Genomic DNA, 24,576 nt, shown 5'->3' with positions numbered 1-24,576 from the left:
TCCATATTTTATTTAAAAACAAAAACAAATTCTGTATGTCGAATAAGAACTTTTGTACAAGATTTTTTTAAGTCCGTTTTTTTGTAAAACCGATCTCGTTTTATCCATTTCGGCTCTAAAAGATATAGATAGATGTTGATCAATGTTTTTGATCGATTTTTGCTACACCGACTTAACTTTTGAACCAATTTCATACCTGTCACATTTTTTCCATATTTTATTTAAAAACAAAAACAAATTCTGTATGTCGAATAAGAACTTTTGTACAAGATTTTTTTAAGTCCGTTTTTTTGTAAAACCGATCTCGTTTTATCCATTTCGGCTCTAAAAGATATAGATAGATGTTGATCAATGTTTTTGATCGATTTTTGCTACACCGACTTAACTTTTGAACCAATTTCATACCTGTAAATGTTTTCCATATTTTATTTTTTTTTAAAAATTCAAATTCTGTATGTCGAATAAAAACTTTTGTACAAGATTTTTTTAAGTCTGTTTTTTTGTAAAACCGATCTCGTTTTACCCATTTCGGCTCTAATCCGGATCGTCTCGGTCACTGGTACCAGACGACTGCTAATATTGTCATGCTTTAAACATGATGTGTGCATGCGCATTAGTCACGTCCAATGTTCCCTGTAATTTTTTGTTTGTCTGGGCAGAAAGACAACCTCCCTGAGCACACTGAGTACCGGTGTGAGCAACATCATCATTGCTCGCTATGGGCACACACCAATATCACACCTGCCATAAGCAGGTGCATGTCTACTACACATAAATGATTTAGTAATAATAAAATGTAATGATTAATATCTATGAATGGGCATCCCAGCGGATGAGTGGATTTTATTTTGTGCGCTCCATATGATTTGCTGTGCGCGGAGAAGACGAGAGTAGTGCGCAATTGCGCACGCGCGCAGCTTAGAGGGAACATTGGTTACGTCCGCCTTTTGACTATATATAAATATAGCGCGTCAGCAAGCAATGTACCCAGACAGTCAAGCTGTCAGCGTCATACAGCGACATCTACAGAATCTTGAATTTACTGTATACTGATTGGGCACTTTGGAGAAAATGTTAGACTTTTAAGTGAGTAAATATGTGCCGTGTTGCATTTGTACATTTTATTTTTATCGCTTAATAAGGGGAATTGCAATCATTAATAAGGGGAGTAATTGGCCGAGGTTGACAGGTATGCAATTTGATTGTGGAATGAAGCCTTTTTTTTTAATGAATACTTGTTTCATATTTACTGGCCTTGGAAATTAATTGGACTTGAAGAGCAAAGTGTATTGGTGATGGCAATGGTGTAAAACCATTGAGAATTGCAGGGTTAGAGTGTTGTATTGAGCGGGTGGCACATTGGAACTTGCTTTTGGCACAATGGAAGTTGACAGCTTGACGCAGCCTCTGCAAGGGTGTCGTGATGAAAATCAGACTCGGCTGCTTGCTTAGAACTAGACGGACTTTTTCCTCATCTGCCAGACTTTCATGGAAATAGCTGAAAGGTATTGTCAGCTAGGTCAGCAGCGGTGGCCATCGGGATCAACCATTGTACTCAAAGTATGCAAAACTGAAAAACAATATTGCAAATTGCAATCTAACTTAGAATTGGGAAAAGTTTGATTTATTTTTTCTGTAATTCCTCAATATCAAATTCATCTCTTTGAGGTGTTGATCACTTTTGAGCAGGTACGCGATTCTTAATCCTGTTTTTTTTTGCATGCTATCGAGGCTAATGTAGTCCAGCTGCGTTTTGCTATTTGTACACATTATTTGTCAAACTACTTCTTTCAACACACTGTTTGTTGGTCCTCAAGGACACATTCGCATGCATGCTTTCGTTTCCTACTGTTTACAATTTTACGACGTGAAACCGCCGAGTACGATTGTTGATTATGTCGAAAAATAATTTTGCTCCCTGTAATAGTGATATTAAAATTGAACGCTGATTTACCTCCAACGCTAATTCAGACCACCCTCGGAGTAATAAGCAATCCGGCTGCTATTATTTTTCTCCATAAAACCCAAATGCGTCGCCTTTTCTCTGAGAATCTCCCCCGCTGCTAAATTCAACGTGTCTTCTCGTCGACGCTCGGATTGGTTAAAAGGTCGAGATGTCTGCCGCGTCTTACTGAACAGCTCGGCACGGCCCAGCGTGGTGTCTATTATGCTTAATGAGTGAGAAGCTCCTTTCGTGAGATCGTGGGGTATGCACTAAAGGCCTGATTTACAACCTTCTCAGAAAGCAGGCGCTAAATTGTGTTTGTGCTTACCGATTGCGCTTGCTGTAGGTTGGCAACTTACTGTTAATAAGGCGCACTGGGTTAGAAGGCGCAAAATTTGGGGGGGAAATTGAGAATTTTTAGTGTACCCTTATAAAATAGGCCATGTTTATTCGGTACACGGTCGATTGGTCGCCGGTCATTTGGTCGCCCGGAAGGTAAGTGATAATTACCATTTAAATCGTTGCTCAAATTCCCTAAATACAAACTGCGAATTACTATTTAGTCATACTTAATGCCCTAGTAATTATTAGGCAAAAGAAAAGCTCCACATTTCCCGGACTTTTATTGTTTTTTGTTGGAGAAGTTGTTAAGACCCTGACGGACGTAGCTTCTTAAAGGGACAACGCATGTACATACAAACTCTTATACACTCACACGTCGGGTCAGTGAAACTGCTCATGGCCATTGTTGGCTTTTATTGATGCGTAGACCCCGTTGTTTTACCTTGTTTTGTCGCCGGTCTTTTGGTCGTCAGTCTTTTGGTCGCCGGTCTTTTGGTCGCCCGTTGTCGCAGTCCGGGCGACCAAAAGACCGCGACCAAAAGACCGACGACCAAAAAACCGACGACCAAAAGACCGACGACCAAAAGACCGACGACCAAAAGACCGACGACCAAAAGACCGACGACCAAAAGACCGACGACCAAAAGACCGACGACCAAAAGACTGGCGACCAAAAGACCGGCGACAAAACAAGGTAAAACAACACGGTCTACGCATAAATAAAAGCCAACAAACGGTCTTTTGGTCACCGGTCTTTTGGTCGTCGGTCTTTTGATCGCCGGTCTTTTGATCGCCGGTCTTTTGATCGCCGGTCTTTTGGTCGCCCATTGTCGCGGTCGGGGCGACCAAAAGACCGCGACCAAAAGACCGCGACCAAAAGACCGCGACCAAAAGACCGGTGACCAAAAGACGGCGACCAAAAGACCGGCGACCAAAAGACCGGCGACCAATCGACCGCACACGATTTATATCCACTGTCAGAGGAGAGAAAATGAAAATGTTTTGTCTACAATGATATTATTTGCTGTAAAATATGGGAAGACTCCAACTTGGAAAGCAACATCCCCACCGAGTGTGCGAACCACATGCTTTTGGGCTGGGTTTTTTTCTCAGCCCACAGACCAGGAAAAGTAATCAAAATAGACGGCACCGTGAAAAGTGAGAATTACATCCAGACTCTCAACACGATCAGACAGTCTGCAGAGATCCTTGGCCTCGGGCACAAGTGGACATTTCAGCACTGGAACGGCAAACGAGCAGATAAAGTGGTGACGAAATGGTCGGCAGACAAAAAACATTAATGATGTGCACTGGCCCAGCCAGAGTTCTCTTTTGGATTGGATTGGCTTGGATAACTTTATAAATCCCGTATTCGGGAAATTTCATTGTGACAATAGCAAGAAGGTGAGAATGCAGATACAGAAAAAGGCATAGTTATAAGTTAGACAGTACAGACGCAAAGGCTGCAGAACAACAAAGCAAAAGCACAAAGTACAAAGCAAATCAAAGTAAATGAGATCATTAGGAATCACCAAATCAAATCATTAAGACAGAAAAGCAGCAAAAACACAAAACGAGCAAGAGTGGACGACGGAGCTACTGCCACCGGCTGCCACTTGAACGGCGCCATCTTGGTTGCGACCAAACGCCCGGGCGAATATAATTTTGAGAGCTGGTTTCAACAGTAAACTCTCTGTCATGTTGTTAAACGTCCGGCGTCCAAATGTCCGGCGTCCAAATGTCCGGGCGACCAAACGTCCGGCGACCAAACGTCCGGCGACCAAACGTCCGAGTACCAATAAAAAAGTCATAAATAAGTAGTAATAGCATAATAACAACATAATAAGCAGTCAACAAATAACAACAACAAATAAACAAACAGATAACTAATCAATAAATAATAATCAATAAATGATCAATAAATAAGTAATACATAAGTAGTCAACATAATAAAACAGCAGCAAAAGACAAGCTTGAATTAATTTGATTGTGATGTTAGTGTTCTATATTTGGAATCAATGGCTAGAAAAAGCCACATGGCATATTAAATGTGAGCGAGTGTTTAAAAGATCTTGCTTCCTAGAAAAGACCATCCCTCCGTAATAAACCAAGTGCACGCACTATGATGTCAATGCAGGGTTAGAAAGGGAGGAGAGATTGAGAGAGAAAGAGAGAGAAAGAAAGAGAGAGAGAGAGAGCATCCCAACAGGTTAAAGATGACAAGATGATGAAGAGAGTGAAAATTGCTTGCCGCGAAACGCATTAAGCGAGTGCCGATGTGCAGGAAAGGGAGTTCCCCCTCGGAGGCCAGACAGAGAAAAGACAAAACGCCATCGGCTAAAGAGCATCTCACTGTTTTGTTGTGATTTGAGCAATTGCCGTGCACGCCTTTCCAACTCAACGGTGTTCTCGTGAAGTGGTGCCTTGCATTCGGGACTCGACACCCGCGCAGGTACATTTTGTTTACCGCAAGATTAGGAGTTGATTCATAATTGGCTTTCAAATTAGCCAAGATAAGAGTTTCAAACAAGATTCAGGAGATTTTCCTGACCAAGCTTCCGTCATTGAGTGGGAAATCCTGCTGATCTCATCAAGTCAAACACCATTTAATGGAATTGTCAAGTGACAGATGACAAAGAAGGAACGATAAAAGAAGTGCATCTCCCAGCGAATTAAAGGATACCGTTTTCAGAGCCTTCAGAGCGACTCTAGACTAATCGATGCTGCCGCCAATCTCTTCGGATCTTCTTGAACACAAACGCTAGGCTGCGAATATTTTTATCCCTGCATTTTGCCAGGTTGTGTTAAGATTAGTTAGGGTGTTGGTTAGTTTTCTTATACCTTTTTCCCTGTGTGTCCTGTCGGTGTGCTTTTCGCCTCTTGTGACCCTCCAGGCTTCCCTTCCTCTCGTAACCAACTGCGATTACAGTGGTACCTCGACCTACGATCAGCTCATGGTACGACATGATCGTGGTAGGACAAAAATTCCGATCTAATAATTCACCCTAGATACGATCAAAATTTCGAGATGCGACCAAGCCAGGTGCCTATGACATGAGAGGCTGTTTATCATTGTAGCGCACTGTCTTTTTTGCCGCATCTCTTTTGTCTAAACAGATATCTAAGAGCACTGAACGATTTATTCAGACGAGTTTCGACCAGGAAACGCACAAAGCGCATGCGCGGGCCAAAAGAGGGCTTTCTGGGTAATGAAGTATACTCGTGCACACAAAACCGCCCAATTTTAGTTATATTAAACACATTTTATTACTATTAAACCACTAGTTATGTGTTAATTTGTTAATAGATGGCGAATTAGAAGAAATAAAACATTTTTTTCCAATCCAATATCCTGTTTTTGGTGTTTTTTCAGAGGGTTGGAATGAATTAACGCCCCCACCCCTCTCTCTGTCCGGCTCTCTCTCTCTCTTCCCCCTTTGAAATGCGTCTAATTTTACTTCTATTAAACACATTTTACTACTTTTAAACCGCTAGTTATGTGTTACTTTGTTAATAGATGGCGAATTAGAAGAAATAAAACATTTTTTCCAATCCAATATCCTGTTTTTGGTGTTTTTTCAGAGGGTTGGAACGAATTAATTTGTTTTTAGTTCATTTCAATGGGAAACGTCCGCTCGAGTTACGAAAAGCTCGACATACGATCTCAGTCCCGGAACGGATTAAGATCGTATGTCGAGGTACGACTGTACTTTGTGATCAACCCTTGTCTGTCTATTTAAATCCCATCTGTTTGGTGGTCATTGTCGGATCGTCTGGTTTGTTTACCACGTCATGTTCCTCGTTTCCCCATGTCTTCCCGTCAGGTTTGATTTTGTTATCTAATTCAAAGTCTTTGCTATTTTCTAACGACCCTGCCTTAAGTAATTAAAGTTCTGTGAGAGCACTCATTCCACTCGTCCAATTACGTCACACGACTGATCTCATGATAACAGTATGATCTGACAAAGACTAACAAGCACACAGGGTTTAAATAGACAGACAAAGGTTGATCACAAAGTACATGCAGCTGGTTACGAGGGGTAGGGAAGCCTGGAGGGACACAAGAGGCAGACAGAGAAAAAGCTATAACAAAACCAACCAACACCCCAACTAACTATCGGAAAGTCATTTATTTTTTATTCCGTGCGATGCTGGGATTTGTGAATAGTCAATTTAACATCTGTTGTGTCAAATAATGTCCGTTTAAATGAATTTGTTTTGCTATTCTACATTCTCGGAGCGTTGAGGGCTTTTCTTTGCAGATCCAGACACAAGTGACGCCAGACGTCTATAAATGCAAATCTGATTTCATCCCTCGTTGGATCGGAGTGATGCGTGAATTCATTAGGACAATGGCTCTCCTTTGGTTTTCACCTGGGTCTATTCTGTCACTCGGCATTTTCTCGCTGCCGCTTGATTTGTGTGTCAGCGCTGGGGATTTCATCTTGCGGGATTTTGGGTTGAAGGAAAATTCCCTTTTATCACTCGCGCTGGGTAAATGAAGGAGGAATGCATTTATCTCCGTTAATGATTGCCGACCTCTGTGGCACCATGGGAGTACATCTAGTATTAGCCAATTCCCCATAATTTGGGGTCAAAATCATTTCTTTTGTCTACGTAATTTTTTAAAAATCTTTTTCCACTATCTATGTCTACAACATATAATAATAGGCTGATTGATTACCATATTTTCTCGCATATTAGCCGCGTCCGCCTATAAGCCGCACCTTTAAAATTGCCATAAAATCGTTGAAATTTACAATTATATTCATGGTTTTAATAGGGAGAACAAATGTGTTACTTTGAAGGGAAAATCTTAAGAAAAATAATGGCATGTGGTATTTCGGAGATACTTTATGAATCGATTATTGCACATTCCTAAAGGGTGTTGCCTGCACGTAGACAAATTCAAAAAGGAAAAGGAAGTCATGTGACCAGTACAACCAGGAAGTGTATCCCTAGCGGTCTCGTTTGTCATCCCTAGGTAAGAGGGTGGCGCCCTGAGCGAGCAAAGGCAGGCATAAGTGAGTTTTTTCACGTTTTATGCAAGATATGTTTTATTTTTATTTAATTTAAAGACATCAAAATACATTTTCTTTAGCGTTTTATGTGTTTATTTTTTCTCTATTTTGAAATAAATGACCGTTTCGGCCGCATTGTCTTGCCTAATGGCGTTTCGTCTTTGTCACAATGCAGTTTCGAGCACCTCAATTGTGATTCGTGCCCAAATAAGCCGTACCCTTGATTCAGTCATCCTTTTTTGAGCGACGTATATGCGAGAAAATATAGTAATTCTTCATCTAGTCTAAAGAAAACTCTTTTATTCACCTTCATTCAACCGAGAGCCGATACTCGGTGTGTGTTTAGAGGGTAGTCAGATGGGATAGGCTCCGGCACCCCGCGACCGCGACACGGATAAGAAAAGTTGAAAATGGATGGCTGTTACCGAATTGCTTTGCAATGTCATGAAATGAGCCAACATTTTAGTCATTGTCTTGTAAAGTAAAAGCAGATGTTGGTTTAAATTGCAAATCCATAAATAAACGATGAAAAATGCTTTCTTTTGATTAATGACCAAGACCAAGCCCGTCTGGGTTCATGGGGGAAGTACAAGAAATATAAATAGAATTTTAACGGTTGGGAGGCTGAAATAGGAATATTTGGCCAGTTACAGGTTAGAAAAATGTCTCTAGTTGTTGTTAAATCATCTCATCTCTCATCTCATTTTCGGAACCGCTTTATCCTCACTAGGATCGCGGGGGTGCTGGAGCTCATCCCAGCTGACTTTGGGCCAGAGGCGGGAGACACCCTGAATTGGTGGCCAGCCAATCGCAGGGCACAAGGAGGCAAACAACCATTCACGTTCGCACTGATAACTAGGGGCAATTTAGAGTGTCCAATCAGCCTACCATGGATGTCTTTGGAATGTGGGAGGAAACCGGAGTACCCAGAGAAAACCCACGCAGGCCCGGGGAGAACATGCAAACTCCACCGTGAACGGACGTTTGGTCGAAAGACGTTTGGTCCCCGGACATTTGGTCGACCGGACGTTTGGTCGACCGGACGTTTGGTCGACCGGACGTTTGGTCGACCGGACGTTTGGTCGACCGGACGTTTGGTCGACCGGACGTTTGGTCGAATGGACGTTTGGTAGAACGGACGTTTGGTCGCCGGGTTCGCTCGCTGTCAAATTATGACAGAGAGTTTACTGTTGATATTTTGATATTAGATATTTAGGTATTATTATATCTCTTTCTCTCATGATTATAATTTTGAGAGCTGGTTTCAACAGTAACAACCCGGCGACCAAACGTCCGTTCTACCAAACGTCCGTTCTACCAAACGTACGTTCTACCAAACGTCCATTCTACCAAACGTCCGTTCCACCAAACGTCCGGGGACCAAATGTCTTTCGACCAAATGTCCGGTCGACCAAACGTCCGGTCGACCAAACGTCCGGGGACCAAACGTCCGGGGACCAAACGTCCGGGGACCAAACGTCCGGGGACCAAACGTCCGGGGACCAAACGTCTTTCGACGAAACGTCCAAGTACCAAACTCCACGCAGGTGGACCGACCTGGTTTTGAACCCAGATCTTCCATGAATGGACATTTCGTCGACGGACATTTCGTCGACGGACATTTCGTCGACGGACATTTCGTCGACGGGCAATTCGTCGACCGGACATTTCGTCGCGCGACACTTTGTCGCCTGTTATAATAACAAATGAATTTAGGGTTTCGTTAAGAGGGGAGAGATTTGTTTTATTCAAAGAGGAAGATATCGTTTGAATGGCAACTGACACTAATCTCGATTCATATGCACTGGTATAGAGTTGATGGTTGTCAGGTGCACTATCGAACGTACCGTCGCAAAACCAGTGCATACCACTGTGAGGCTGACGCAGTGACCACTCAGCCGCCGGGCCGCCCTGTCCTGTTAAATCAATGATAAAAAAAATGTTGATTAATTTTTTAATTTTCTGGTTTTTAATTAATCCATTTTTAATGCTTATCGTTTGATTGAACTTTTCAGGCCTGATGTTTGTGGGCGGGTAGCACATTATCTACTAATTCTGGCACAGTTGACCACAGTGGTAAAAGATTTTCCAATTTTTGCCCTTTTTTTCATCAGTTAAATTATTGGAGTCATCAATGAGCTATGATGTGATTATATTAAAAGGGTTAGTGGAAGGAAAAGGACATAATATCGAGTTACAAAAATGTATTGCAGTGATCATTTGGAATTTTCGGCCGATTTTCCACATATAATTTTGATTTGATTTGACGAATAACCCTTATTTTGCTGTCAGAGAGGCCAGCATCAGTTCTCGCAGTTTACTGAAATTTCCCAAATGCTGGAAAAAGAGGAGTTCATGTAGCATTTTGTCATAGGTTGTATGCAATGTTCCCTCTAAGCTGCGCGCGTGCGCAATTGCGCACTACTCTCGTCTTCTCTGCGCACAGCAAATCATATGGAGCGCACAAAATAAAATCCCAATTTTTTTATTTATTTTTTTTAGCTGTGAGGCCGACGCGCGAACCACTCTTCATCCGCCGGGCCGCCCATTCATAGATATTAATCATTACATTTTATTATTACTAAATCGTCTATGTGTAGTAGACATACACCTGCTTATGGCAGGTGTGATACTGGTGTGCCCATAGTGAGCAATGATGATGTTGCTCACACCGGTCGGTACTCAGTGTGCTCAGGGAGGTTGTCTTTCTGCCCAGACAAACTAAAAATTAGAGGGAACATTGGTTTATGGCATGACTCCTCCTGTTGAGTGAGCGTATGAATGTGGCCGACACACTAAGAATCTCAAATCAAAGATATCCACCTTTTTGGCATTGTTTGGTATAAATAGATCGGCAATTGGAGACAGAAGTGTTGTAAAGTGGACCTCCGGGGTAGTAAACATATTGTGATTTATTGCCGGGAAATGGCTGCAAAGTGGGGGGTGTTGAAGATGCAAAGGATGCTTAAATGGATTGCGATGAAGTCTGAAACGTCCTCAAAGTACTATATAGTGTAATCAATTGCATTGATTTTGTTTTTTTCTGGTCAGAAATGGTCATACTGACGTTTGGAAGAATAGTTATTCGTTTATCGGCTAAACTATAAACACCTATGTCATTCGTGCAAAAACACTGAGAGTCAAAGGATGAAAATTGGCTTGAAAAAAACACATGAACATCATTTTTTAAATTCAAATATTTCTCAACATTCCCTGCTTTAGAAACTTTTCTATGCCTGCATTTAAATGCCGAGTTGACAGAAAAGGAAAAGGTCGTCTTAACATTGGAACGATTTGACACAAAGGAGCTCCATCTTTCTTTGCAAGGTTATGGTGAGCTTTGATTTTCTCTGCCAGGTATCAATTCAACAATATGTTTATTCTTGTCCTTGTTCAATTTTCACTGCTGTTAGAACTGCACTGCTTGATACGGAGTGCCATTCCTAATGGCTGACCCAAAAGGCACAATTACCTTTTCAAAAGTCCATTTTTAGATTCAGATTGAGTCACATTATTATTTTTCATGGATTATTTATCTATTGCTTTCTTGTTGTTATTTGTGCACTTGGTGGTGAAGCTTTAAATCTCATTATACTTGCACAATGACAATAAATAAATAAAGATGTAAATAAAAATAAATGAATACATTTGCATGACCCCCAAAAAAAGATTCAAATTGAGTCACATTATTATTTATTGATTGATTATATATCTGTTCATTTGTTGTTATTATTTGTGTGCTTCCCTACTTATTTATGTTGTTGACTACTTATTTATTTTTATTGATTATTTATTAGTTATTCTTATTATCTATTGATGGCTTATTTGTCTGTTTGTTTGATGTTGTTTTCTGTGCACCTTGTGGTGAAGCTTTAAATCTCATTATATACTTTTATAATGACAATAAATACATAAATGATTGTAATAAATAAGTAAATGGAATAAATACATTTAATAAATAAATACAACTAAATTAACTAATGAATGAATGAATAAATAAAAGCGTTCAACTCCATTAAAAAATGTCAAATTTTCACAACTGAAAAACACCATTGCCTTTGCAAAAAGTCCATTTTAGATTCAAATGGAGTCACATTATTATTATTATTGATTGATTATTTATCTGTTCATTTGTTGTTGTTATTTGTGCGCTTCCCTACTTATTTATGTTGTTGGCTACTTATTATGTTGACTACTTATTTATTATTTATTGATTATGTATTAGTTATTCTTATTATCTATTGGTGGATTATTTGTCTTTGTTTGTTGTTGTTGTTTTCTGTGCACTTTGTGGTGAAGCTTTAAATCTCATTATACTTTTATAATGACAATAAATAAAGAAATGTAATAAATACATTTAATAAATAAATGTAATAAATACATTTAATAAATAAATGTAATAAATACATTTAATAAATAAATGTAATAAATACATTTAATAAATAAATGTAATAAATACATTTAATAAATAAATGTAATAAATACATTTAATAAATAAATGTAATAAATACATTTAATAAATAAATGTAATAAATACATTTAATAAATTAATAAATGAATAAAAGCATTCAACTCAATTCAAAAATGTCTCATTTACATGACCGAAAAACACCAATGCCTTTGCAAAAGTCAGTTTTTAAATTCAGCTTTTGTATACATATTAGCCATAATAATAATCATAATAATAATAATAATCGGATATAGGCTTTGTCATCATCATTGACTCGACAAAAGCCTAATTGTCAGCATACCCAGAAACTGCGTATGACGAAATTGGTAGTTATTTATTTATGAGTTAGTTCTTGCACGTGTTGATAATGTCTCTTGTTGTGGACACTTGTAACCTTTGTCCCTTCTCCGTCTTTGCAGTGGACATCAATTCCGCACTGCCCCTACGGCTGCCACTCGCCGCCATCCCCATGGATCTGCGCGTGGACGCCGACCCGTCGTCCCCCCTGTCCCCACCCCGCCAGCAGGCCGGCGGAGGCGTGGCCGGCGCTCCCGTACGCGAGCAACAGCTGCAACAGGAGTTGCTTAGCCTGAAGCAGAAGCAGCAGATCCAAAGACAGATCCTCATCGCCGAGTTCCAAAGGCAGCACGAGCAGCTCTCCCGCCAGCACGAGGCCCAGCTCCAGGAACACATCAAGGTAAATCATTATTTACCACTTCCAAATGGGCTCTTTGACTCCTTTCACTGCGAGAGAGCAAGTCCATTTGGCTCAAATGGGGATGGCAAGTGTGCGCACACTGTTAGTGGCATGTCATAGTCAAATGTATGCTCGCCCAAATGCGGAAAATGAGAGCTCCGAGGAAAGCTCCACATGGCAGACATCAAGTTCGCTGGACTGGAAAGCAAATCTATATCGGCGCACTCGCGCACACGCTTACTGCCGCACTCCTTTGGGGCCGAGATGTCAAAGAAAAATAATATTCCTGAGCTCCTTTAGTAACGGCAGAGCTGTAATGTGCTCCTGAATCTGAATAAAATGATTGTGGGCCAGGAGATTAGATTGTAATATAGAGGATTATGAATTGTTGTGCCCTCTTCTCCCCTCTCTCTCTCTTACTGCTTGACTTTCCTTATTTTCTTATACTAGTACACGTTCCTTTCATTCCCTCCTTTGTTTCAACGTTTACATGTTTTTCTTTCTACAGTAATCCCTCGAATATCACGGCTTCACTACATCGCAGATTTTTTTCTGGGGAAATTTTATTTAATTGTTTTTTTTGTAAATTCATAAAAATGTGAAAATCCACTCTAACTCTGAAGTCCCTTTCAATTGAACAGAAAATAATTGACCGATTATAAAATATGAAGTACAGTAATCCCTCGAATATCGCGGCTTCACTACATCGCAGATTTTTTTCTGGGGGAATTTTTTTTAAATTGTTTCTTTTGTAAATTCATAAAAATGTGAAAATCCACGCTTAGTCTGAAGTCCCTTTCAATTGAACAGAAGATAATTGACCGACTGTAAAATATGAAGTACAGTAATCCCTGGAATATCGCGGCTTCACTACATCGCAGATTTTTTTCTGGGGGAATTTATTTTTAATTATGTTTCTTTTGTAAATTCATAAAAATGTGAAAATCCACGCTTAGTCTGAAGTCCCTTTTTAATTGACCGACTGTAAAATATGAAGTACAGTAATCCCTCGAATATTGCGCCTTCACTACATCGCAGATTTTTTTGTGGGGGAATTTTTTTTTAATTGTATTTTTTGTAAATTCATAAAAATATGAAAATCCATGCTTAGTCTGAAGTCCCTTTTAATTGACCGACTGTAAAATATGAAGTACATTAATCCCTCGAATATCGTTACTTCAGCTATCGCAGCTTCACTACATCGCAGATTTTTTTTCTGGGGGAATTTTTTTTTGTTAATTAAATTATTTTTGTAAATTCATAAAAATGTGAAAATCCACGCTGAAACTCACAAGCGGAAGCCACTCCCCTGTCCTCCGCTTGCTACTAGGACTCAGCACTGAAGTAAAAAAACTAATATATCTATATATTTTTTTAAATAGGGGTGATCCTACTTTGCAGTTTTTCGTTTATCGCGGCCATGTCTGATCTACATTAAGCGCAATAATCGAGGGATTACTGTATATTCCTTTTTTCACCACCCTCTTTTCTATTTTTCTTCCACCATTTCGTCTTATTTTTACTTTCCTTCTGTCTTAATTCTCCTCCACTTTTATTCTTCGGGCAATGTTGTCAGGAGTTACTTCAGCTTCTGGTAGAGCTTCAAGATCAATGCGTGGAAACCAGTGACGCACTGGTCTGCCAGGGAGGCCCCAGTCAGCCCCATTAACAGCGTCTAGTCGCAAACGCACACGCTCTCACACAGAAACACTCGTCATCAGCGAGCCGGCCAAATTCCTGCCAGCACGTGGTTACTTCTATTCACATTTTCAGGAAGAGATGCTAGCACATGTTCTCACGAGTCCCACTTTACATCACTGTCATTCATTTATTTTCTGAACTGCTTAGCCTCACAAGGGTCGCGGGGGGTGCTGGAGCCTATCCCAGCTAACGACAGGCACAAGATTGCTTGCATGGAAAACGCTATTTGAGAAGTATTGATATACACTACCAAAATGAAAATGTAACATAAAAAGATAATTAGTCAGCTGGAATAATGATGATTTGTGTGGCTTATTGATAAGAATTTAATTGGCTCTGTCTGTTACTGTTACACTTGTGTTAATACTACAAATGAGTGAAGATACTGTTGGAATAAATATGAAGATTTCTGTACATTTGGATCATTGCTAGCACTTGTTAATAAGGTATAATAGAGGTTTGTTTGTCGAATGTGACTCCCAGTGGATTTTGGATTATTGGATATACTGTGAGTTTTGCTCATATACAATGTTCCCTCTAAGCTGCGTGTGTGCGCAATTGCGCACTACTCTCGTCTTCTCCGCGCACAGCAATCATGTGGAGCGCACAAAATATATATATATTTTTTTTTTCCCCCATGATGGGGCCTTAATATTTCTTAAAGCATTCCTTTTTACTTTACTGTGCAAATAGAAGAACAAGCGGTGAAAGCGGGTGAGAACTGTCTAAATCTGCTGTGCGTGTGATTGTGTGCGTGTGTGTGTCTAGTATGTGTGATTGTTTGTCTTCAACCTACACAATGGACTATAAATGGAAATTAGCCCTCGGCTACAATCTTACATATATATGTTCATTAACATGAATCTAAATATGTTCATTGATATGTGCTATCCCTTATTAAATAAATCAAAATCATGGAAAAATATTGCACATAAATGGAAACTAGACTATCTCAAGTGACACGTTCAGCAGAAAAGTCATTTGAACGAGAATGAGAAGGACAGATGTGTAAAATAAGGTAAAATTTAAGTCGGATTTGTGCATATTCTAATGGCATTTATGAAGATGTTTTATTCATAGATATTTTTTCATTCATTTTCTGAACCGCTTCATCCACTTTATCACTCGCGGGAGGTGCTGGAGCCTATCTCTGCTGACTTTGGGCCAGGGGCGGGGAACACCCTGTATCGGTGGCCATCCGATCGCAGGGCACAAGGAGACGGACAGCCATGCACACTCAGACCCATACCTAGGGGCCATTTCAGAGTGTCCAATCAGCCTACAATGCATCTTTTTGGGATGTGGTAGGAAAACGGAGTACTCAGAGAAAACCCACACAGGCCCAGGGAGAATATGCAAACTCAACACAGGTGGACCGACCTGGATTTGAACCCAGGACCCCAGAGCTGTGAGGCCAACGCGCCAACCACTCATCCGCCGGGCCGCCCATTCATAGATATTAATTATTACATTTTATTATTACCAAATCATTTATGTGTAGTAGACATGTACCTGCTTATGGCAGGTGTGATACTGGTGTGTGGCCATAGCGAGCAATGATGATGTTGCTCACACCGGTACTCAGTGTGCTCAGGGTTTCTCTGTCTTTCTGCCCAGGCAAACAAAAAATTAGAGGGAACATTGCTCATATACTACTTTGATTTAGTTGCATCATAAAGTCCATCCAATTCTTGAAGCTAATGAACAAAGCTCTAATTGACTTATAATATATCTATCACATAGTTGAATGACAAAAAAAAATTGCACTGTGGAGGTGGAAAAAATATTTTAGGTAATAACAAGCACCTATTATGCAAGAAAATTGATCCAAAGGGTTTGAAAAGGGGATAAGACCCTTCTCATTGATTTATTTTGATCTTTTGATTTTTTTTTCCATTTCTGCAGCAACAGCAGGAGCTTCTTGCAATTAAGCACCAACAGGAGCTTTTGGAGCACCAGCGGAAAATGGAAAACCATCGTCTAGAGCAAGAGTTGGAGAAGCAGCAGCGTGAGCAGAAGTTGCAACTCCTGAAGAACAAGGAAAGAGGGCAGGAGAGTAAGTGGTCCTGACAGTCAGACGTCCGTGACGTGATAAGGACGGTTGGTTATGTGAAACTCGAAGCACATTAATTGGAGCGCGAGACTCCTATGTATGCTTCACCACAGTAAAATCTTCAGTTTCAAAGTCTTTTGGAATTCAGCAAAATGAAATGATTTCAACTAAGGATTGGTTAGTTACTGTTTTATCGAAATTAGGCAACTGCATTTTTTTAGGAAACCCAAAGGGATGCATTGATTTAAAAAGTGAGCATGTTTCACTCTTCATTCAGTACACAAGCATGTAAAAGATTTTTAAAATCTCAAATGTATAGAAAACAACCAATATTGGATGTGTGCATGCATGAATACATTTTTTTCCCTATAGTCATGTCTTTTTGTTCCCAAATAGCTCAGATTACTACTGTAAATGTTGAACACAAGTCATTGAGCGTCATTTTCACCCACTATGACTAGGATTAGATATAATAATATATTTTTTTTTTATATAAATTGATTAAATGAACTGGATTAAAGGGCCTGAATATTCAGTTTTTTATAGATCTAAAACAATGTTTATTTTAGCTTTTTTTAAATATATTTTTAGATTTTACAAAATGATTTTTGAACTAAAAACACAGAAAAAATGGATTAAAAAATTACAATTATTGATTTAAAAGGGAAAAAATCAAGAAATGTAATATACATCTATACTCTTCATTTTAATTTGATCCTAAAAACGAAAGTCGGCACACATGATTTACTTTCTCGGGCCGCACAAAATGATGTGGCGGGCCAGATTTGGCCCCCGGGCCGCCACTTTGACACCTGTGCACTATGATGTGAAAGCAGATTTGCGTGTGTTCTATGCAATTTTTTAGCATCCAAGGTTTCTATCTAGTTTGCATTAGAGCACGTGTCAAAGTGGCGGCCCGGGGGCCAAATCTGGCCCGCCGCATCATTTTGTGTGGCCCTGGAAAGTAAATCATGAGTGCCGACTTTCTGTTTTAGGATCAAATTAAAATAAAGAGTATAGATGTATATTACATTTCCTGATGTTCCCCCTTTTAAATCAAGAATTGTAATTTTTTAATGCATTTTTTCTGTGTTTTTAGTTCAAAAATCATTTTGTAAAATCTAAAAATATATATAAAAAAAGCTAAAATAAACATTGTTTTAGATCTATAAAAAACTGAATATTCAGGGATTTTAATCCAGTTCTTTTAATCCATTTATAAAAAAAATATCTAAATATTATCTCTAAAATGGTCCGGCCCACGTGAAATCAAGTTGACGTTAAAGCGGCCCGCGAACCAACCCGAGTCTGACACCCCTGCATTAGAGTTTGATTTATTTAAGAAAGGGACCACACATATTAGTGAATATATACATGTCAATATGCAGGATTTTAGCCAAAGGCTCATTTTTATCTTTAGTTGATGTTAAAAACACAAGATTAGATTATTGCATAACTAACTATGCGTGGCTTTTTTTTGTCTTGTTCCCATAGGTGCTGTGGCAAGTACCGAGGTGAAGATGCGTCTCCAGGAGTTTGTTCTCAACAAAAAAAAGGCCCTGGCCCATCGGAGTCTCAACCAGGGCGGCCCCCCTAATGATGCTCCCTACTGGTACAGGTAAGAAGGTACCATTGTTTAAAAGGGTATACAGGAGTAAGCGTCAATCATCTGCACGTCTCTGCTCAATTTTCAGGTTTTTGTGGTGGAAAAAAGATCTTTTGAAAGGTTGAAAATATGGTTGCAGATCTATGTTCACTCTCTTGTAATTGGAGATGGGGTTGTGTCAGAATGAAGCAAATTAATTCAAATGTATCTTAATGTGGTGTTAGTGCTCACCATCCTCCATTTGAAGGGTTTTTTATTAATCCCAAATAACTTTAGCATATTCTCGGAGTCTTTACCTAAGATTGTCCTTTCTTTCTAGCTGAATTATTTTATTTTATTTTGCTTACACCGACTGCTGTTTTCAATTTTTCATAATTCCCTCTGCCTTGACTGAGAGCCCAGTTCTAACTGATTTCAAACCTTTTTTTATTCACTTTTTTTCTTTTTGTGTTTTTAATTCAAAAATATTTTTTACAAATTTAAAAATAAATATATACAAATATTTTCTGTTTTCCACTTTATTATTGAACATAATTAAAACATATTTCTAATATATTATGTGATCTTTACCAGCTCAAATTTATGATAAAATCCCTAGCTTTGCTGATCGGTCGTAATTAAGGTTTGTTAATGAGCTTGCTTTTTTATTTTATGTATTTTTAATTGTTATTATTATTTTTTTTTAGAAAAACGCAGCACAGCTCTTTAGACCAGAGCTCCCCTCCACAGACTGTCATGTCCACTTACAATCACCCCGTGCTCGGCGTCTACAATCCACGGGATGATTTCCCACTTCGGAAAACAGGTGTGACACCCACACACACACGCACACACACACCGAAAGCAAAAAAAAAACAGGTTTTAATGTACTCTTAAAAGCCTTCATTTCCTCAAGGCTGAGGGTTTTCCCGGACAGCAGAAATCCTGTACCACTGTGATATTTTTCCTTATGATAATGACGTATAGGAGTTTCTTTTATGTCTCTGCTGGTTTATTAATTAGTGCCTTGACATCCAATAACAAAATGGATGTGCATTCGTCATCTTTGGTCTTACAGACAAATGAAAGCCAGCACAGAACAATTAAAATTGATATAATATAGTATAACCGGAGAAATTATTGTAAAAAGCAGAGGTTAATAGTCTAATACACAGGTGTCAAAGTGGCGGCCCGGGGGCCAAACCTGGCCCGCCGCATCATTTTGTGCGGCCCGAAAAAGTAAGTCATGAGTGCCGACTTTCTGTTTTAGGATCAAATTAAAATGAAGAGTATAGATGCATGTTAAATTTTCTGATTTTCCCCCTTTTAAATCAATAATTGTAATTTTTTAATCATTTTTTTCTGTTTTTAGTTCAAAAATCATTTTGTAAAATCTAAAAATATATTTAAAAAAGCTAAAATAAACATTGTTTTAGATCTATAAAAAACTGAATATTCAGGCCCTTCTATTCAATTTGGTAGTTTTATAACACCTTTTTAGCGTCCAAGGTTTCTATCTAGTTTGCATTAGAGCACATGTGTCAAAGTGGCGGCCCAGGGGCCAAATCTGGCCCGCCGCATCATTTTGTGTGGCCCGAGAAAGTAAATCATGAGTGCCGACTTTCTGTTTTAGGATCAAATTAAAATGAAGAGTATAGATGTGTATAAAATTTCCTGATTTTCCCCCTTTTAAATCAATAATTGTAATTTTTTAATCAATTTTTTTCTATGTTTTTAGTTCAAAAATAATTTTGTAAAATCTAAAAATATATTTAAAAAAAAAGCTAAAATAAACATTGTTTTAGATCTCTAAAAAAACTGGGTATTCAGGGCTTTTAATCCAGTTCTTTTAATCCATTTATTTAAAAATATCTAAACATTATATCTAAAATGGTCCGGCCCACGTGAAATTGGCTAATATGTGCATGCACAGTAGGGAGGGACCCGAAGGCAACAGAATGTACTTGATGTTATCACTCCGTGTGTTTTGAAAGTAATGATGCAAGGCCTGTTTTTCTTTTCAAGAGTGAGAAAAAAAGAGGTACAGAATTTTCATAGGATCACCCAAAAACATAAGCAGACTTCCAGCTCGCCGTATTGGCTTTGTAAATAGAGTTACTTTAGGTTCATTTCAGACATGACATGAATTATTTTGACAAATGTCATCTCTTGTTTTGAGAGTTCCGGGATTTGGAATTCTGGCGCCTGCATTCACAAATCACCTCGATGTGTTCAGCATATTATGTTTCATAATGCTGTTTGAATTCATTTTAGAAGAATTGTGCCTAAATATAACATACTGGGCAATCACAATGGCCATTTTAGCTGCCCTCGAATGACTAGAAACAATATAACGGTTTCATCTCGTTACCATTCAATGTCTTTGGGTAACTTTAATAACAATTTGTCTTTTGTCGACACGTCCAATTAGTCCGAATTGTTCCAAAACAGCTCGTGGTTAGCGAAGGCTGTTACCAAACAGCTTTCATAACAAAGGGCCTTCACGGCTCATTCCATTCTTATTGGATGACTAAACTCCGATGACAAGTTTATTTCAAAACATCCTCCTTTCAGCCTCCGAACCCAACCTGAAACTGCGCTCCAGGCTGAAGCAAAAGGTCAGCGAGCGGAGAAGCAGCCCACTCCTTCGACGTCGAGATAGCCCCATCACCTCTGCCAAAAAACGCTCTCTTGACATGGCAGGTAGCAGCTTTCCAGCAATTTACTCCACACTAGCCCATTTTGTCGGAGCCCTGGATACATCCAATCAATGTTTTTTTCTTTTCTAATGGATCCGCTCGATGCAGATTCCGCATGTAGCAGTGCCCCGGGCTCAGGTCCAAGTTCCCCGAACAACAGTTCCAACAACATCCCCAATGAAAACGGCATCACTGTGTCAGTCTCCAACAGCAAAGAGGTAATGTGCAATCAAAATTTACATGGAACTAATGGCCAGGCTCAAGCCATCCATAAAAATCCAACATAAAACTTTCATCCAGATCCACTTTCTGCCAGATTGTCTTGGCTTTATTGTGGTGGGGCTGTGCTCCAGATGCTCGCTATTGGCTTCTAAAACAGTGTGCGCGGGAAGACGAAGCGTAAATGCTCTTCAGATGACAAGTAAGCAAAGGAGGACCGCCGAGGAGCCGGCAAGGTTCTATTTGTGGTGGCCATTAGGAGCAAAAGTGATGTGTGGAGTAGCCCCTGTCAACATGATGGCTCTATTACAGCCATCATCTGTCTTCAAGCCAAAACCTGCACATTAGTCATTTAAATTACCGTATTTATTGTGTGTGCGGTCGATTGGTCGCCGGTCTTTTGGTCGCGGTCTTTTGGTCGCGGTCTTTTGGTCGCGGTCTTTTGGTCGCGGTCTTTTGGTCGCGGTCTTTTGGTCGCCCGGACCGCGACAACGGGCGACCAAAAGACCGGCGACAAAACAAGGTAAAACAACACGGTCTACGCATCAATAAAAGCCAACAATGGCCAATGGCCATGAGCAGTTTCACTGAGCCGACGTGTGAGTGTATAAGAGTTTGTATGTACATGCGTTGTCCCTTTTTAAGAAGCTACATCAGTCAGGGTCTTAACAAGTTCTCCAACAAAACACAATAAAAGTCTGGGAAATTTGGAGCTTTTCTTTAGCCTAATAATTACTAGGGCATTAAGTATGCTAAAACGGATACAGACTCACGTGAAATCAAGTTGACGTTAAAGTGCCCCGCGAACCAACCCAAGTTTGACCCCCCTGACTTAAGGCGTTCATTCATTTTCTGAGGGTGCTGGAGCCTATCCCAGCCAATCGTAGGGCATGATGAGACTGACTGCCATTCGCGCTCACACTCACACCTAGGGACAATTTAGCCTACAATTAGCCTAGCATCCATGTTTTTAGGATGTGGGAGGAAACCCACACGGCGCTGGGTAGAACCTGCAAACTTCACACAGTGAGGACCGACCTGGGATCGAACCCAGGCTGTGAGGCCGACGTGCTAACCACTCGTCCACCGGGCCCGAACTCAAAGCATGATTATTATTATTTTTTTTAATCTCCAAAATTAAAGTATGAAAAAAGGTCTGGACACTCCGTGAATTTATTACACGCTGTATAATATTAATCCATTGTCAGAGATCTGTGTTTCTTGAATTTAGGCCTTTTTGAATGGATTCTTGTCTATTTTCATGCTGTGATTGTGCTGGGTTGCCCTCTCAGTCGTTATTTCTATGTGCTTCCAGGCATCTGTTAACCAGAGGGTGTGTAGCGGTGCCGAGCGAGGCTCTATTAGCCAGCTGTCCCTCTACACTTCACCCTCCTTACCAAACATCACCTTGGGTTTACCTGCCACTGCCACCGCCACTGCTGCATCCAATGTAAGGACCTGTCTAGATTTATATGAACAACAGTCACACTTTTCTGTCTCCCCAGGTGACGTCCGCTCAACAAGATGGCAGTCTGCAACCGGCTTTGTCTCTCAGTCCTCCTTTCCTCTCAGGTGGCCACTTGACACCCTATCTGGCTGAAGGGGCAGCCGGAACAGGGGGACACGGGGCTCACAGTCCTCTGCTCCAACACATGGTGCTAATGGAGCAGACTCCTGCACAGAGCCCCCTGGTGACCGGTATGAGAAGTGACTTTTTTTTGGTCTGTCAGTTTAGGTTAAAATGAGTGACGGCTTCAGGTCTACACGCTGAGAAGAGCGTGGATGTCGAGGTTGTGTGTTTTACGGTCACGGAGTTTCATTTGTAAATTCATGATTGCTAATTGCAGTCATTATCAGCGAACTGTAGAGTCATGCACACAGCCGCGTAACCTTGTATGCGCTTTGAAGCATTGATTTATTAATCTTCCATCGTGCGTATTCTCGTTTTCGGGGTGTTGCTGGAGTTTATCCCAGCTGACTTCGGGTGAAAACTCGACGACGCCCTAGATCGGTCACCAGTAAGTCGTAGCATAACATAAACAAATTTAAATAAACTTGGATTACGATGCAGACACACTCAAAAGTACGTTTAATCTAATCTTACACTAAACTTAATTCTAATTTTGTTTTAAATTTGGACACCTTTCTTCTCGCGGGTTGGCTCTATTTGCCCCGCCTCCACCCTGACTCAGATGCAACCTATTGAGGGTTGTTTGCTTTTGTATTCCCTTCAAAATATGACGAAAATGATGCACACAAATGTCCTCACAATAGGATAACGTACGACCACTTGCCAACTTGCCCGGAAAGTAGTACTCCTCTCGTATTAGCAACCAAGCTCCGCCATTCTGACTAACGGGAAAAAAAAACACTGAAAAAATGCAACGCTCCGCCCAGTGCTCATAAAGACATTACATGAGGGAGTTGCGACCAGAAAGACATTGCGCATTATGTTGTTATGAGCAGCCTCTCGCGTCCGCTGTATGCTCGTATATCAAAATTTGTCTCGTATCGCAAGATAAATATTTGCCCGAAATTATACTCGTATCTCAAATTGCTCGTATGTCGGGGCACCACTGTTCTCTCATTGATACTCATTAATGAGCCATAGCGTAACAATGTCATCAAAAGAAATCCAAGACTTTTTCTTTAAATGTGGTGGAATGACAAAAGAATCCACACAATTTCTTGTATTTTTACTTTAAATTATAACTAAGGCCCTCAAGGAAGAACAGTAAAAAAATATGACTTGTTAATGGCTCTCTCTGTCAAAAACGTTCCCGACCCCAGCGAATGGAGCGTTTAGTTCGTCGTGCGGATGAAAACATCTCAGTTCAATTGCACCACTTGACAAGTGAAAGTGTTAATAGAAAGGCTGTAAATAGAAATCACCTCATTTGGCCAAGCATTTGTTTCAGTGCCATGTGCTCGCTTGCTCCCGAACCTCTCACACAGGAACTAAGCTGTGCATTTTTCTCATCGTGTCATGTTAAAGAGAGGCAGGCAGTCTGGCAAGCCAGATGGTCCAATTTTTATGACATCTGCTAAGCCATATTAAGTCTGACTCTTTTTAACAGGAAGAAAATGTGTGCTCCATGTATTTTACGACCCCATCACAAATGCTTCTTTCATTGTTCTTTGGCCGCACCCCAGGCGTAGGTGGCTTGTCCATGTCCTCGTCAACCTCCATGGCCAAATTACAGCGTCAGCATCGGCCCCTGGGACGCACTCAGTCGGCACCGTTGCCCCAGGGGAGCGCTGCCCAGGCCCACGCCCAGGCTCTGGCTCTCCAACAGCTCGTGGTCCAGCAGCAACACCAACAGTTTCTGGAGAAGCACAAGCAGCAGTTCCAGCAACAGCTCCAGTTCAACAAAGTAAGAGTAAATATCATTTCTAGGTGGGGATACTAATGCAAATTATCTTGTGTTCAATTAAAAGGGACTTCAGACTAAAAAACCAAGAGCACTATTTGGCTTCCAAAGCAAAGACTTGATTTGAAAAAGGACATTGCAGTGGGCCACTGTATTTTTAGCCTCTTTAAATTCATCCTCACACTTTTTGATAGACCTGCTCCATCCTGTCGTTTTCTCACACCACGCTCCTCCCGTCTCCGCACCTCCACAGTTGATAGCCAAGCCCGGCGAGTCTCCTGTGGGCCGCCAGCACCAGAGCCACCCGGAGGAAACGGAGGAGGAGCTGAGAGAGCATCAAGACGTCAGCTCGTTACCACTCGGGCTCACCATCAAGCAGGAGCCCCCCGACCCGCTGGAGCTCCAGGAGGAAGCCTTGCAACAGCACCGGGAGAGACAAGCGGAGCAGCAGGAGCTTCTCTTCAGACAGGTAAGAAATGGGGGCAAGTATTTA

At 40.5% G+C, this 24,576-nt stretch overlaps 1 protein-coding gene across 2 annotated transcripts in view; it reads left to right on the top strand.

Annotated features, from left to right (window-relative positions):
* Positions 1-24,576, top strand: part of LOC144084028 (histone deacetylase 4-like) — a 55,370-nt gene that overhangs the window by 19,812 nt on the left and 10,982 nt on the right. For both annotated transcript variants that reach the window (XM_077612289.1, XM_077612280.1), the window contains 10 exons: positions 12,178-12,455; positions 16,062-16,212; positions 17,704-17,827; positions 18,502-18,620; positions 20,369-20,497; positions 20,602-20,711; positions 22,028-22,162; positions 22,218-22,410; positions 23,866-24,086; positions 24,337-24,552. In XM_077612289.1, the coding sequence (XP_077468415.1) occupies positions 12,178-12,455; positions 16,062-16,212; positions 17,704-17,827; positions 18,502-18,620; positions 20,369-20,497; positions 20,602-20,711; positions 22,028-22,162; positions 22,218-22,410; positions 23,866-24,086; positions 24,337-24,552 (1,676 nt within the window). The remainder of the gene's footprint in view (positions 1-12,177; positions 12,456-16,061; positions 16,213-17,703; positions 17,828-18,501; positions 18,621-20,368; positions 20,498-20,601; positions 20,712-22,027; positions 22,163-22,217; positions 22,411-23,865; positions 24,087-24,336; positions 24,553-24,576) is intronic.

The sequence above is a fragment of the Stigmatopora argus genome, chromosome 1, assembly GCF_051989625.1.
Source record: "Stigmatopora argus isolate UIUO_Sarg chromosome 1, RoL_Sarg_1.0, whole genome shotgun sequence".
In the NCBI taxonomy this organism is placed as follows: Eukaryota; Metazoa; Chordata; class Actinopteri; order Syngnathiformes; family Syngnathidae; genus Stigmatopora; species Stigmatopora argus.
This window is presented reverse-complemented; position numbering and strand designations above follow the sequence as displayed.